This window comes from Balaenoptera borealis, assembly GCF_965194805.1.
Source record: "Balaenoptera borealis genome assembly, chromosome: 12".
Classification (NCBI taxonomy): domain Eukaryota; kingdom Metazoa; phylum Chordata; class Mammalia; order Artiodactyla; family Balaenopteridae; genus Balaenoptera; species Balaenoptera borealis.
Window position 1 is genome coordinate 44,679,568 of NC_138869.1, and position 16,681 is coordinate 44,696,248.

General features: G+C 45.5%; 1 protein-coding gene across 4 annotated transcripts in view; it reads left to right on the plus strand.

The window, feature by feature from the left end:
• The window catches only part of SCAP (SREBF chaperone), an 84,243-nt gene that overhangs the window by 53,422 nt on the left and 14,140 nt on the right, over positions 1-16,681 (plus strand). For all 4 annotated transcript variants that reach the window (XM_082347313.1, XM_082347311.1, XM_082347314.1 and 1 more), the window contains exon 3: positions 6,021-6,150. In XM_082347313.1, coding sequence (XP_082203439.1) covers positions 6,021-6,150 — 130 coding nt within the window. The remainder of the gene's footprint in view (positions 1-6,020; positions 6,151-16,681) is intronic.

Sequence of the window (16,681 nt, forward strand, 5' to 3'; positions counted from 1 at the left end):
GGTATCTTTTTTGGTGAGTTCCAGTGTCTTCCTGTCAATGATTGTCCAGCAGCTAGTTGTGATTCTGGTGTTCTCACAAGAGGGAGTGAGAGCACGTCCTTCTACTCCGCCATCTTGGTTCCTACTCCTACCTGTTTAAATTTTTAAACAAAACAGAAATGTAATAGAAGAGTATAGTGTGATGTTAAGAGGGTGGACTCTGGGGCCAGACTGCCTGTGTTCATATACTGGTTCTGTCACTTTCTTGGGGGCTAGAGGGGATATAGCTTCTGTGTGCCTTGTTGGGTTGTGGTGAGGCTTTTTTTTTTTTTTTAATATTTATTTATTTATTTATTTTGGCTGCGCTGGGTCTTAGTTGCAGCACACGGGATCTTCATTGTTGCATGTGGACTTCTTAGTTGCGGCACGCATGTGGGATCTAGTTCCCCAATCAAGGATCAGACCCAGGCCCCCTGCATTGGGAGCACAGAGTCTTACCCACTGGACCACCAGGGAAGTCCCTGTGGTGAGGCTTAAATGAGAAAAAAGATGGAAGGCACCTGGCACACAGTAGGTACTCAGTGAGAGTTAGAAACCATCATCATTGTTACAGAGACAGAAACGGGCAGGCTCACCATCAGTGATAAGAACCGTGTTGGGGTGAGTACGGGGCATTTTGGCAGCTCATAGGAGGAGGGGCCTTAACTCAGTTTTGGGGAAAGGGGAAAGACTTCCTAGGCAAATGATACTGTAGTTGAGGCCTTGAAGCTGAGTTATCTAGGAGAAGAATGAGCAAGAGTGTTCCAGCAAGTACAGAGCCTCAGAAGCAAGAGGGGAGCTGTGTGGCTCCAGGGCAAGGTTGGAGAATGACTGTGAGCCACTTCAAGCATTTCAAGGCCTGTGGACATTTCCAAAGAGACTTTATCCTAAGAAAGTGGATGCTCTGGAGTGTGCTGACCTTCTTTCTCTTCCTGCTGGAATGTTTAGACTCCTGGAATTCACAGATGTTTTACATATTTCAAATCTTGAGAAACAGGCTGCCTTTAGTCAGTGTTTTGAGCAGCTACTGTATGGAAAGTGAATGTAGGTAAATAAAATGTACTGCCTGCCTTCATCTTTTAGTAGAGCTAGAGCTTCAGCAGTCTTAGCTCTGGGCCCCAGGACTCCTCTCTGCACCCAGAGCTCAGGGGTCAGCCCAGGCATTGTGTGGAGCTTTCCCCAGCAAAACCTTAGCTAAGTCCAGAGACAGCCCTTGACACCTACCTCCAAACAGCTGAACCTTAGCTTTTGGAAGAAGCAAAAGAGAAGCAACTCTTCACATAAAAGGGATTCTCGATGGATTAATAGCTGATTTCTTCTCAGAAACCATGGAGGCCAGAAGGCAGTGGGATCACATATTTAAAGTCCTGAAAGGAAAAAAAACTCAATCAAGAGTTCTAAATTCTACAAAACTATACTTCAGGGACTTCCCTAGCGATCCAGTGGTTAAGACTGCACTTCCAACACAGGGGGCACAGGTTTTTTTTTTTTAATTTATTTATTTTATTTATTTATTTTTGGCTGTGTTGGGTCTTTGTTGCTGCGTGTGGGCTTTCTCTAGTTGCAGTGAGCAGGGGCTACTCTTCATTGCGGTGCACAGACTTCTCATTGCAGTGGCTTCTCTTATTGCGGAGCACGGGCTCTAGGCGTGCAGGCTTCAGTAGTTGTGGTGCATGGGCTCATTAGTTGTGGCTCGTGGGCTCTAGAGCGCAGGCTCAGTAGTTGTGGCGCATGGGCTTAGTTGCTCAGCAGCATGTGGGATCTTCCCGGACCAGGGCTCAAACCCATGTCCCCTGTGTTGGCAGGCAGGTTCTTAACCACTGCGCCACCAGGGAAGCCTGGGGGCCCAGGTTTGATCTCTGGTCAGGGAACTAAGTTACTGCATGCGGCAGGGTGTGGGCAAAAAAAAAAAAAAAAATAGTGACTGCTTTCAAATTGAAAAAAAACCAAAAAATCAACAAAAACTATACTTCAGTAATGAAGGAGAAATTAAGACATTTCCAGATAAACAAAAGCTGAGGGAAATTGTTACCAGTGCACCCACCCTGCAATTTGAAGCCATAAGAAAAAAGAAACACTAGTAAAGATAATCAGTATTGTTGGTTTGTAATTTCTTTCTTTGTCTTCTGTGATTTAAAGGGCAAGTGTATTAAACAATAATTTAAAATCTACATTAAAGAGATTAAATGTAAAGTGTAATCTGTGACAACAATATAAAAGGGGAGAGACAAGGATGTCTAGACAGAATGGGTGTATCCTGTTGAAGCTAAGCTGCTCAGACTGCATGATTTCAGTTGTCTTATTTTCATAATTGCTGATCCTTTCTTCTCTGCTCAGATTTGCTGTTGAACCCCTCTATTCAACCTAGGTTGTTATAAGTTGTTAATAATAGAATTCCCAAGGTGACCACTAAGAAAATAACTTTTAAAATATGTAGAACAGGAAAGTAGAAGGGAATCAAAGTGGCACACTACAAAAAATCAATCCCCCCCTCTTAAAAAAAGGGCAGCAATGGAGGAACTGAGGAACGAAAATCATATAAGACAAACAAAACAAATAGCTAAATGGCATAAATAAATCCTTCCTTGTCAGTAATCACATTAAATGTAGGTGGATCAAACTCTCCTTTTAAAAGAGTGGCCAATTTGATTTTACAAAGACTTTATCTACATGCTGTCTACAAGACACTTTAAATATACGCTATGCTTTTTTTTTAAACTTTTTTTTTTTTTTTTGGCTGCACCCTGCAGCATGTGGAATCTCAGTTCCCTGACCAGGGATTAAACCCATACCCCCTACACTGGAAGCACGGAGTCTTAACCACCTGGACCACCAGGGAGATCCTTAGATATACACTACACTTTAGATATAAGAACACAAAGAGGTTGATATTCTGTGCTAAACAGTACCCAAAAGAGAACTGAAGTGGCTATATTATGATCAGACAACATTAAAAAATTTATTAGAGACAGAGAAGGACATTATATATTGATAAATGCTTCAATACAACAAGAGGATATAACCATTATAAACATATAACACCTAACAACATATCCGTAAAATATATGAGGCAAAAATTGACAGAATTGAAAGGAGAAATATATAGTTCTCCAGTAATAGTTGAAGTCTTCAATACTCCGCTTTCAATGATGGCTACAAGCAGACAAGATCAATAAGGAAATGGAGGACTTGAGCAACACTGAAACCAGCTAGACCAATACACATTCTTCTCAAGTGAACATAAACATTCTCCCGGATAGACCATATATGTTAGGCCGCAAACAAGTCTCAGTAAATTTAAAAAGATCGAAATCATACAGAGGATCTTTTCCAATAACAGCAGAATGAAACTAAAAATCAATAATAGAAGGAAGGCTTCCCCGGCAGTGCAGTGGTTAAGAATCCGCCAGCCAATGCAGGGGACACGGGTTCGAGCCCTGGTCCAGGAAGATCCCACATGCCGCGGAGGGACTAAGCCTGTGCACCACAACTACTGAGCCTGCGCTCTAGAGCCCGCGTGCCACAACTATTGAAGCCTGCGTGCCTAGAGCCCGTGCTCTGCAACCAGAGAAGCCACCGCAATGAGAAACCCGTGCACCGCAATGAAGAGTAGCCCCCACTCACTGCAACTAGAGAAAGCCTGCGCATAGCAACGAAGACCCAATGCAGCCAAAAATAAATAAGTAAAATAAATAAATTTAATTAAAAAGATAATAGAAGGAAAATTCACAAATACATGGAAATTAAACAGTATATTCTAAAACAACCAGTGAGTCGAAGAAGAAATCAGAGAGGAAAATAGAAAATACCTTGAGATGATGAAAACAAAAACACAATATACCAAAACTTATGGGTTGCAGTGAAAGTAGAACTAAGAGGGAAATTTATAGCTGTATAAAGGACTGCGGACTCATATCTAGAATATATAAAGACGACTCAATTAAAAACAGTTGAAGAGTTGAAGAGGTGCTTCACAAAAGAGGATTCATCCAAATGGCTAATAAGCATATGAAAGAGTTTTCGACACTATTTGCTGTATATTAAAACCACAGAGAGATACCACCACCTCCTCCTCTAAATGGTTAAAATTAATTGGACTGACAATATCAAGAGGTGACAAGGATTTGAAGCAGTTGAGACTCCTATCACACTGCTGGTGGGAACGTAAATTTAAATAACTACTTTAAATAAGTATTTTGGAAAACTGGTGTGATCTACAAAGCTAAATATACATATACTCCACAACCCAGAAGTTTCATTCTATGAATATACCCAACAGAAATGAGTGCTTACATAAAAATGAGTGTATACATAAAAATTACCACAATAGCTCTATTCTTAATAGCTTCAGTTGGGAGCAGCCAAATGTTCCTCAACACTGGAATAGATAGATGCACTCTAATATGTTCATTCAGCGGAATAGTACATACGGAAAAGAATGATCTGCTACATGTGCCAGTGTGGATGACTCTAGTAGATGTAATTTAAGTGAAAACAGCCAGTCACAAAAGAGTACACAGTGGAATGGATGATTTCAGTTATATGCCATCAGAAACAGGCAAAACTAATTTATGGTGATAGAAATTCTAATAGTGGTTTATGGTAGTGGATACTCTTCACTGGGCCAGGGCACAAGGCCACCTTCTGAGGTTCTGGAGATATTTTATAGCTTGATCTAGGTAGTGGTTACACAGGTGTAGGCATATGTAAAAATTCATTGCACTATATACTTAAGATTTTTTAAAAATTAATTTATTTATATTTTATTTTTGGCTGCGTTGGGTCTTTGTTGCTGCGCGCGGGCTTTCTGTAGTTGCAGAGAGCGGGGGCTACTCTTTGTTGCGGTTAGCGGGCTTCCCATTGCGGTGACTTCTCTTGTTGCGGAGCACGGGTTCTAAGCATGCGGGCTTCAGTAGTTGTGGCATGCGGGCTCAGTAGTTGTGGCTCGCAGGCTCTAGAGCACAGGTTCAGTAGTTGTGGCGCACGGGCTTAGTTGCTACGTGGCATGTGGGATCTTCCCGGACCAGGGCTCGAACCCATGTCCCCTGCATTGGCAGGCGGATTCTTAACCACTGCGCTACCAGGGAGGTCCCTATACTTAAGATTTGTGCATTTTACTACATAAAAGTTAATTCCCAGTTTTATTTAAAACTGGGAATTAACTTTTATGTAGTACAATTTTTTTTTTTTCCCCCGCACCGTGCCGCATGTGGAACTTCCCCGACCAGGGATCAAAACTGCCCACCCTGCAGTGGAAGCGTGGAGTCTTAACCACTGGACCACCAGGGAAGTCCTGAAGAAAAAGTTTTAAAAGAAGTGAAATCTGAAACAAAAGCACATCCATTTGCCAACTTTTTGATGTTAGGCCAAGCTTTTTCCTTTGTGTGTGGTAGGTCCATTGACTTCTGTTCAGCCTGATCTAGTGTAAACCACACCCTCAATGTGTTATGCACAGTTTCTATGGTCTGTCCCTTTAACTTGGAGCAATTTGCTCAGCAGTCTGAATCAGGATCCTTCTGGATTTTTGTTTCCCCAGTTTTTGTTTTTTGTTTTTTTGGCTGCGCCGCACGGCATGTAGAACTTCCCAACCAGGGATCGAACCCGTGCCCCCTGCAGTGGAAGCACGAAGTCTTAACCACTGGACCACCAGGGAAGTCCCTCCCCAGTTTTTTCTTGTTGTCTTACTTATGTCTAATTTGACCAGAAGTTTGTGTAGCATCTTGCCTTTATTACATCTCCAAAAATATTCAACCAGTAAACTACTTCATAGTTTATGCATTGGGTTTCCTGTGACTAAAAGGGAGTTTGAAAAATTCTGATCTAGAGGCTTCTGAGTTTTCTCCTAGCTCTGAAGTTTTATGACTAATATTTTGTACATTTGTACAGTTCTCCTAGCATGGAGAATTTAGTGCAACTGCAGTGGTTCCTGCGTCACTGTTACCTCAGCACAGCTTCTACCTGCCATCGTGTCCTAACTCTTCTCTCCTTTTTGTTCATCCCAGCTACCCACTGCTGAAACTCCCCTTGCCAGGAACAGGACCCGTGGAATTCACCACTCCTGTGAAGGATTACTCGCCCCCGCCTGTGGCCTCTGACCACAAGCCAGAAGAGCCTAATGAGCAGCCAGAGTGGGTAGGTGCTCAGTGTATCGCTGAGGAGAGCCCTGGGAGTTGGGTGCAGACTGGCCGAGGCAGGGGTTCTGTGAGTGAGTGAGGGTGGTCAGCTTCTGATGTGTGAATACATATACTTGAATAGCTTTATAAAGGCACAGAAAATATTCAGTTATACATTTAATACATCTAGTTATACATTCCTGTTTTGAAAGGAAACACCAAACTACATAGAAAGAAGTGTGTCTGTCCTAGAAAAGCTGGGGATTATGGTTGCCGTAGCTGTGGACAGCTGGGTCTGGGTTCATATGTAGGCTGCTCACACACCATGCACAGGTGCCAGGCAGTGCCCTGGCAAACAGGCCGTCTCCTTCTTGCGCAAGGTAGTTATGGGAACCACTGAGCATCCCTAGAGAATGTTTTATCATCGGAGTCCCAACACCATTTAATATTTGCACTGTGCACCTAATTTTTTCAAATCTGCTAGGTCCTGTTTTATCCTCACAATCCAGTCAGGTAAAACGTGCAGGTTTTGTTTATCTCTTTTGCAGTTAAGGAAGCTGGGGCCCAGAGTGATGATGTGCCTCAGTTTAAATTTAGTTTTCATGGGGTCAACACTGGGTTAGAACTCCAGATCTCCTGACCTGAAGCCCACTGCTTCTTCTGAATCATACTGTTCTCAGCTGACTGTCTCTGAGCTGAGCACTAACGTAAACAAGGAAGAAACAGTCTTTCCAGTTGAGCGTCTGAGGTGCAGGACTTAACCCACCAGAACTCTGGGCTCATTATTTGGAAATCTTCTAAGAGTGATTAGTTCGTCTCTAAAGCTTTTACCTGCCAGGTATGGATGAAGTGTTCTTCCCTCATGTGTTGTGCTCGGGTCCCATGGATTGGTGCTGGGCTTGCTGAGTCTGTTGTTGAGGAACAAAACCAAGCTCAGGGCACAGAGCTTTTCCTCACCTACCTTCTCTCTGACAGTGATTGCACATTCCTTCCCATTTCCTTTTCGGGTAATATAGCAGCCAGGTAACTTGTTATAAACTGTGCTCTAATGTTGCTGAAATAGAGACATATCTGGTAAGATAGGTATGTGTTTCAACTACGCATGGTGTCAAGAGGAAGTACACAATCCAGGCTCAATGGTACTCTGCCCATGAAGGTCAGATGTGGCAGAAACCAGTTCTGTTGCTTCATGTCTCAGCTTGACCCTTGGCTCACTATGGGACCTTACTGGATCAAGCCTTTTGCCTCCATTAACCTCTTCATGCAATTTTACCACATAATGGAGCTGATGGTTCCCGGTCACAACAGGGTCGTCTGTGTTTGTGAATGTTTTGTGACTAGTAGAGTTCAGTGGACCGGATGGTACAGAGTAGATGTTTCATGGTACAGCTGTTAGGGGTTTACTTGTTTGTGAGCCCTTTAAACTTCCTTAGTGTCCGTCTTTGGCCTGGGATGGTGATAGTAAGCAGGTGTACAAAATAACTTGAGGGTTCAGGAATTAGAGGATTGTCCCTTTTTTCTCTTTCTGATTGGGGTCCCCAGCCCCTGAAAGGTTGAGAAGGAGACCCAGGCCCTGGTACAGTCACCTGGTGTCATGCAGCTCAGTGGTCAGTTATCTCACCTCCATTGACTGTTCGTCATAAAAATAAAGGTCAACAATATAGGAATTCTAAGGGTTGCTTTAATTATAAGGAACAGGAAACACAACCCAAACCAGAGTAAGTGAAAAGGACGTTTTTTGGGTCATATAACTCACAGCCACAGGCAGGGCTTACTCAAGGACAGCATGGTTTAGGCCTCAGAATGAGTCCACCTCTCAGCTCTGCCCTGTCTGGGTCAGCTCACTGTTGTCTCCCTAACAGTGGCTGTAGCAGATTCAGTCCCATGTTCTTGCAACATCCAATCCAGTGGAGGATGAGAGGGTGCCCACTTGGCTCTGAATAGGGTTACCTGCCTGTCCCCACCCCAAACCCTGTGGCCGAGGGAGGTGCTTTGTTGACTGACTTCATCACCTGATTGTCTTCATCACCAGGCTGGGGATGAGAGAGGATGGTTTCCCAAGGAAAATTAGGACGCTCAGGCACTGGGCGTCTACTGCTCACACCAAGGAACCAAAATGTCCTTCATTCCTCTGTTCATTCCTTTATTCAGCACATGTTTATTGCACGTCTGCAGTGTGCCTGGCAGAATGATCTTGAGGACACATAGAGCCTCACTGCTCTGGAGGAGATCTAGTGTGCTTGGGAAGAGAAGACAAAGATATCAGTTTAAAATAAATTCAGCATATGTCAAAGGGAAACAGGAGCCAACTGAAAGAGCTCCAAATGGCCAATGCTGGAAAATAAAATACATTTTGCAACAAAATAAGTAAAGTAGTATTGGATTATAACCCACAGTGTAAATAAATATCTGAGTCCATATGATTGAATAAATCAGTGAAGGAAAATAGACAGATCTGGGCAAAAATTCTAAATTTATGTAGCTGGACTTCCCCGGTGGCGCATTGGTTAAGAATCCGCCTGCCAATGCAGGGGACATAGGTTCTATCCCTGGTCCAGGAAGATCCCACATGCCGCAGAGCAGCTAAGCCCGTGTGCCACAACTATTGAACCTGCGCTCTAGAGCCCATGAGCCACAACTACTGAGCCCGTGCGTCTAGAGCCTGTGCTCCGCAACAAGAGAAGCCACCATAATGAGAAGCCTGTGCACCACAACGAAGAGTAGCCCCCGCTCGCCGCAACTAGAGAAAGCCCACGCGCAGCAACGAAGACCCAATGCAGCCAAAAATAAATAAAATAGAATAAATTAATTTTTTAAAATGCAGTAAAAAGTAACCATTGTATTAAAAAAAAAAATATATATATATATATATATATATGTAGCTACTCTGCCCTCAGGGAGGTGGAATATAATCCCTCTTCCTTAATTATGGACTGTGCATAGTGACTTTCTTCCAAAGAGTACCGTGTGGAGAAGGGAGAAAAGAGTCTCTTTACAGTGGAGAACCTGAGCAAGGTGATGAGGGTCAACATCAACAGTGATAAATCAGGTTGATGGTATGTACCCTTGATATGTGACAAGAAGGGTGCTTTACCTCTGTGGTCTTCCTCCCAAAAACCCATAACCCCAGTCTAATCATGAGAAGAACTTCAGACGAGTCCCGGTTGAGGGATGGTCTACACAGTTCCCGACTAGCGCTCCTCAAGACTGTCAAAGTCATCAAAAAAAGAGTCTAAGCACTTCCCTGGTGGTGCAGTGGTTAAGAATCTGCCTGCCAATGCAGGGGACACGGGTTCGAGCCCTGATCCAGGAAGATCCCACATGCAGCGGAGCAAATAAGTCCATGCGCCACAACTTCTGAGCCTGTGCTGTAGAGCCCAAGAATCACAACTACTGAGCCCGCATACTGCAACTACTGAAACCTGTGCATCTAGAGCCCGTGCTCCACAACAAGAGAAGCCACTGCAATGAGGTGCCCGTGTACCACACTGAAGAGTAACCCCCATTCGCTGCAACTAGAGAAAGCCCATGTGCAACAATGAACACCCAATGCAGCCAAAAAAAAAAAAAAAAAGAGTCTGAGAAACTGTCACAGCCAAGAGAAGCCTCAAGAGACAGGACAACTAAATATAACATGGTATCTTAGATGGGATCTTGGGAGAGAAGAAGGACATAGGTATAAGCTAAGGAAATCTGGTTTCCTTACTTTTCCTTAGTGATAGTTTCTCAGACTTTCCTTGTTCTTGATGACCTGGACAGGTTTTTTTTGTAAATAAGTATTTTATTTTATATTTATTTAATTAATTATTATTTTTTAATTTTTGGTTGCGTTAGGTCTTCATTGTGGCATGCGGATCTTTTTTGTTGTTGTTGCGTCGTGTGGGCTTCTCTCTAGTTGTGGTGTGCGGGTTTTCTCTCTCTAGTTGTGGTGCTTGGGCTCCAGAGTATGTGGACTCTGTAGTTTGTGGCATGCAGGCTCTTTATTTATTTACTTATTTTAAAATTTTATTATTTTTTGACTGTGTTGGGTCTTCGTTGCTGTGCGCGGGCTTTCTCTCATTGTGGTGAATGGGGGGCTACTCTTCATTGCGGTGCACGGGCTTCTCATTGAGGTGTCTTCTCTTGTCGTGGAGCATGGGCTGGAGGTGCACGGGCTTCAGTAGTTGCAACACGCGGGCCCTAGAGCACGTGGGCTTCAGTAGTTGTGGCATGTGGGCTCAGTAGTTGTGGCACGTGGGCTTCAGTAGTTGTGGTGCTGGCTCAGTAGTTGTGGCTCGTGGGCTCTAGAGTGCAGGCTCAGTAGTTGTGTCGCACGGGCTTAGTTGCTCCGTGGCATGTGGGATCTTCCCGGACCAGGGCTCGAACCCGTGTCCCCTGCATTGGCAGGCGGATTCTTAACCACTGTGCTACCAGGGAAGTCCCGCAGGCTCTTTAGTTGAGGCGGGCGAGCTCAGTAGCCCTGCAGCATGTGGGATCTTAATTCCCTAACCAGGGCTCGAACCCGTGTCCCCTGCATTGGAAGGTGGATTCTCAGCCACTGGACCACCAGGGAAGTCCTGACCTGTACAGTTTTGAGGAGTGTTCCTCAAGTGGGATTTGCCTATTTTTCTCTAGATTAGACTGGGGTTATGGGTTTTTGGAAGGAACACTACAGAGGTAAAGTGTCATTCTTTTCACATCTGTCAGCCTCCTAAATTATTTTTTAAATTTCCATACATTAAAGTTCAGTCTTTGTGCTGTAAAGTTCTTGGTACTGTCAGGTTTGTTTGGGTTTTTTTTAAGCCTTTCTAATAGAAGTATGGAACAATCTAGATGTGTTTTTAATTTGCATTTTCCAGATGACTACTGTCAAGTGCTTATTGTATTTGCATACCTTCCTTTGTGAAGTGTTTCAGTGTTCTGCCCATTTTGAATTGAGCTGTTTGGATTTCATTTTATTGAATTGTAATTCTTTCTGTATGCTGGAGGTGTCTCTTTCTATATAGTATATAGTCCTCTTTCTCCCCTTTTGCTGAAGTGTTCCCCCCCAATGGGGTAGTGTCTGCACCCTGCAGTTAGGCCTTTCTGTGTCCTCCAGAAAGGACTCTAATCAACTCTACTGGGTCCTTGCACTCTGAGTTAGGTCTGCCCTGTGTTGGAGTCACTGATCAGTGGCCTTGTGGGGTAGGGGAGGACAGTTCCCTCTGGAAGGAGGGGTGTTTTTACCAGAGGAAGACCAGAGCAAAGCAGAAAGGTGAAGACTTTCCATTTCACAGGCATGTGACCTTGGGCAGGTTATGTAACACCTGTGTACCTTAGTTTCCACATTCATAAAGTGGGGATAATAATTATACCTGCATTATACATTGTCATAGGATTAAGTGAAAGAATGCAAAAGTTAGGTCAGTGCCTGGCCCATCATTTGCATTCGATAAATGTTTCTGGCTGTCATCGTCATTGATTAGATCTGGTCAGAGCAGAGGGCAGAAGAACAGAGGTTCACATACTTGGACTGCCCTCTGAGTGCACCAGGCATGCCCTCCTTATCTTTTACTCCTTAGTTCACATCACGCTCTCCAGGAGGCCTTCCCCAGCTGTCTTGCAGATGTGTGCTCTGTTTCTCCTTGTGAACTGTAGTGTGACCTAGTTGCAATCATGTTTCATTCAAATTTGTCCAACCTTTTGCACATAGTATATGCTTAAGAAAGGTTTTTTTTGAATGACTTGTTGAATAAGCACGGCTTATTTAGGAGACAGAGAGTCTGAAGTGAGGCATTTTTCTTGGAGCTTGGTAGGTGATAAGTTAGGTGGGACCAAGTTAAGTCTTGGGCTCTGGAGTTTAAATGAATTCTCTGGGCAGTGGAAAGTCATTCCCTTAGAGGCAATGACATGATGAAAGTGGTGGTAAGAAGGTCAATCTAATTGAACTTAGAGAAACTTGGAGACTGAGTTGACCGTGCCTAGGAGGGAGGGTAAGGGGACAAGAAAGGGGAGGAGAGATTGATTTTAAAGGGATGCCAAACCAATTTTAAGAGTTTTAAGACATAATGATACAACTAGATATAACTAACATGTATTTGGCCAGACACCTTACTAGATGGTTTCGTGTGTTCTTTTGTTTGGTCCTCACAGTGATCTGCTGACATCTGAGAGTTTATTCCCGTTTCCCTCAGTAAGTAAGGGACTGAGGGTTGGAGAGTGTAGAGACCCTTGTCCAAGGCACACAGCCAGGGGTGGAGCTAGAATTTAACCCTGGCGTGTCCCCTGAGCCTGCCCTTCCCACCCCACCCCACCCCCTCGCCTGTCCAGGGCTGGAGAACAAGGAGCAGGAGCCCTGCTTTCCAGAAGAGCTGAGTATTGGGAGTCCTCCGTATGGTATTCTAAAGCGAGCCCCTGGGTGTGTCAGTGTAAAGGTGAAATACCTGGAGCTCTAGCTTACTTTCTCTAAATGTGAAGGAAGGATTGTGTTTAAAGCAGCAAACTTGAGGTGTCCTGCACTGGCCTGACTCCCCTAGACCAGGTCACCATGGAAACCTGAACCTCATACCGAGACCTACCTGCCGCGTCCACAGAGGTGGCTGGGCTTCTGGCCCAGCACTGCAGTGTTTGGTGGTAGCCTGAGCCTGAACGCAAGGTTTCCAAGGAGCCCTGGTCAGGGACCCCACAGGTCCTCAGGACCTCAGCTCCCCTCCTGCACTGCTTGTGCTGGGCGTTTCCATCTATGTCCTGTTCTCCATGGGAACTCACATAGTTCAGAACTACCCAGGCAGGTAGAATATACCAGCTTGGGAATTAGGCGGCCCTGGGCTTTAATCCTGGTCTGCTGCCTATCAGCTGTGTGTCCTTGGGCATATCCTTTTTATCTCTCTGAGACTTGGTTTTCTTATCTGGGTCCTCTAGCTCAGGGTCTCTTACAAACTGCAATCAAGGTGTCAGCCAAGGCTGCAGTTATCTCAGAGCCTGACTGGAGAGAATCTGCTTCCAAGCTCACTCAGACAGTGAGCTGGAAGCAGGTTTCTTGCAGGCTGTTGAACTGAGGGACTCTTGTCCCTCATTGGGTGTTGGCTGAAAGCCCCTCAGTTCCTTGCCACATGGACCTTTCTGGAGCAACTCATGATATGGCTGACTTCATCAGAGTGGTGGCTCTAAAGGAGGCGGGGGCAGAGGAGGACTCATAGTCTGCTTTTTCCTTCCATTAAAAAAAAAATAGTGGCAAAATACACACAACATAAAATTTACTCTCTTAACTGTTTTTTGTTTGTTTTTGTTTTGCTTTTTTTTTGTTTGTTTGTTTGTTTTGGCTGTGCCATGTGGCTTCTGGGATCTTAGTTCCCCGACCAGAGATTGAACCTGGGCCCCAGCAGTGAAAGTGCTGAGTCCTAACCACAGGACCACCAGGGAATTCCCTCTCTTAACCATTTTTAAGTGTGCAGTTCAGTGGTATTAAATACATTCACATTATTGTACAGCCATTACCACCATCCATCTTCATAACTCTTCATCTTGTAAAACAGAAATTCTGCACCCATTAAACAGTAACTCCGCATTCCCCCTTTCCCAGCCCCTGGTAACCACCATTCTGCTTTTTGACACTGTGAATTTGACAACTTTAGGTACCTCATATAAGTGGAATCATACGGTATTTGTCTTTCCGTGCCTGGTTTATTTCACTTAGCATAATGGCCTTAAGGGTCATAGTCTTTTGTAACCTAATCTCAGAAATAAGAGCTCATCACTTTCGCTATATTCTGTTTGTCAGAAGCAAGTCACTAGGTCCAGCCCACTCCCAAGGGGGATTACACTTGGGCATGAGCGCCAGGAGGTGGGGATTATTGGGGCCATGTTGGAAGCCTCCATCTAGTGAGCACTCCTCCCTCTGTACCCAGGGGCATCTGTACTCCACTGGCCTTTATGCTTTCTCCATCACCCACTTAGGATACCTCGTGTTGTCTCTGTTTCCATGTCTGTTTCTTACTTGAGTATCAAGTAGGGATTATGATAGGACCCAGCACAGTGAGTGGTAGGCCCTGCCCACATCTCCTGCTACCATTTTCGTGCCTGCCTGCTTTCCAGCCACCAGTATCCGCATCTCATTTGTCAAAGGATCTCTGGTACAGAAGGCCTGAGGTGCTGGAGAATTCACACCCCCTAGGAGCAGCCCTCAACCAATAACTGTAGGAGTTGGTATGTAACCTCAGCTGTCTTCCTTTATGTCGGATAACTCAGCTAAATCCAGTTATCCACAGAGGGTGCTTGCTCAGTAGCACACCCTTTGTGGGCTGCCTTCCCTTCCCTGCTCCTGTCCCTACTCCCCTCCCTGTGTTTCCTCCACCTCCCAAGGAAACTACTTGTCTAAGGGCCTGCTGCTGGGGGAACCCAAACTAAGATAGTGAATGACAAGAGTTAGGCTCATGCCTGTAAATAAACCACCATAAGAGAATTCTGCTGCCCAGAAGAGGGAGTTTGAGGGTACATATATTGGACGATGAGTTTGATACAGTCATATTAAATGACTGACCCAAGATCTTGAAAGAGCTGGACAGATGTGGAATAGCTGCTTGGAAAGTTCATTTGGAAATCGGGGAGGTGAATAAGAGCCGGCCAGCAGAGGGAGGCCCAGCCAAGGCCGGAGAGCGTGGCTGTGCCATAGGCTCTCTTCTACGTGGTTTTTGTCTGGTAAGGCTTACCAGCTGAGGAGTGAAAACAATGAGCAGTGGATTTTACCCAGGGCTGGTGGAAGGTCAAAGGAAAAAGAGGTGTCTGGGGCATAAGGGTTACATATTCTTATGAAAATCTGATGAAAACCATGGATCCTCTCCCCTAAAAATGATGACAGTGATAATAATAGATACACTTTTGAGAAGAAATATGAGTTAAGCAGGGTGCTCATAGAACTCCTGGAGCCATCCCTAGAGCCCAGAACGAGAGCTCTGGTTCTGAAGTATGTTCATTGTTACTTTGTTGAAATGGTGGCCTGGATCGTCCTGGGTGGGAAGGGGGCTGGATTTGGACTGGAGGGCCAAGGAGCTGTCCTGCCTGGAAACCAAAGGTTCAGTTTCACAGGCTCAGTGGGCCTAAGGGTGGGGGTGGAGTGTGTGAAGAGGGCCGTGGGCACAGGAGATGGTATGTGCGGAGTCACAGCCTTGTGCCCAGTGGGAGCAGACCTGGATCTGGAGGCTCCACGGTGCCAGCTCTACCTGGGTGATGTGCTGTGTCCTTCACAGAGTTTGAGGAGATCCCCCGGGTATCACTCTCCTTGTAGAGCTGTGGGTCTCTGGGCAGCTCCTGCCACACTCAGGCCTGTGTGGTGTGTTGAGTCAATGAGCTGCTGATTGGGTCAGGACCTGTGGCAGTCAGTTCTGTCTGGGTACCTCTCTACCTCCTCGCAGCTTCTAGTGGGCTGAGTCTGCTGCAGAAGACTAAGTGGGTGAGGACTTCTGTCCCCAGAGCCTTTCATAATAAATACACACTTCACAAAGGCTCAGATGGATACCTGGGGTTGTTCCTTTGCGCCCAGGGGCTCAGGGGCCCAGGAGATATTAACTTGCTGTGTGTGATCAGCATCTTAACCCTTGCTTGTGCCATAGCCTGGAGTACGGCATCACTGAGTGGCTAGATGGCCTTCCTTTCATCTACACACCTGCCCTTCAGAGTTCCTGATTGCGGCACAGGCATCAGGACAGTCCCCTCATCCCTCGGCCAGGCCCGGCTCCCTCCAGCCTGCTCTGCACAGTGCCTCACGCCTGTGGGCAGACCATCCCTGTCTCTGGGTGGATGACAGCCTAACTTTAGGGGGGTCTCCAGAGCACTGCTTTGTCAGGTTGCCCCTCCCTCTCAGAGATAGCCAGGGGCTTTTGTTTGTCCACTGGTTAAAATCCAGATGGCTCAGTCAGGTGTCATCCTGGCCACCTCTCATTTTTGCTGTGATTTCCATCATTACCCGCCAGGACTCCTCTGTGCTGTCCAGGCTGCTCCTCAGAGGCCCTCGCTGCCCCTCTTCCACCAGCCCTTCCCCACCTCGTGCCTCAAGTCAGCTCCTCTCGGGCCATGACTCTGCTGCAGCTAGTCCAGTACCTTGTTTTGGGGGTGCTCCTTGACACATCCGTCACTGGAAGTCATTCCTTGCCTATTACATGTGTGTCACTTTTGTCACTTAAGTGCATATTAGCTCTTTAAGGATAGATGGCAGGTTCTAGTGAGAAAAGTGTGGTGTTCAACGAGGAGACCTGGGTTTGAATCCTCATGCCATCCTTCTTGAGTCCTGAAACCCTAGAGAGTCACTTTGCTTCTCATAGGACTGTTTTGGGGGTCAGTGAGACGATGTGCCACACCTGTTATTGCTAGTGTTTCCATCGGCACTTAAGTCTCTGCATGCGCTGTTTATGTGTGTGTGTGTGCGTGCGTGTGCTTGTGTGCAAATCGTAGTGATGCTGCAGGGTGAATGTCATTATCTCCCTTTCACTGAGGAAATTGAAATCCAGAGAAGTCAAAAACATTTGCAAGGCCATACAGTTGGAGAGTAGAGATTTAGAACTGGGTCTATTGAGCTTCAAAAACCAGTGACCTGCAAG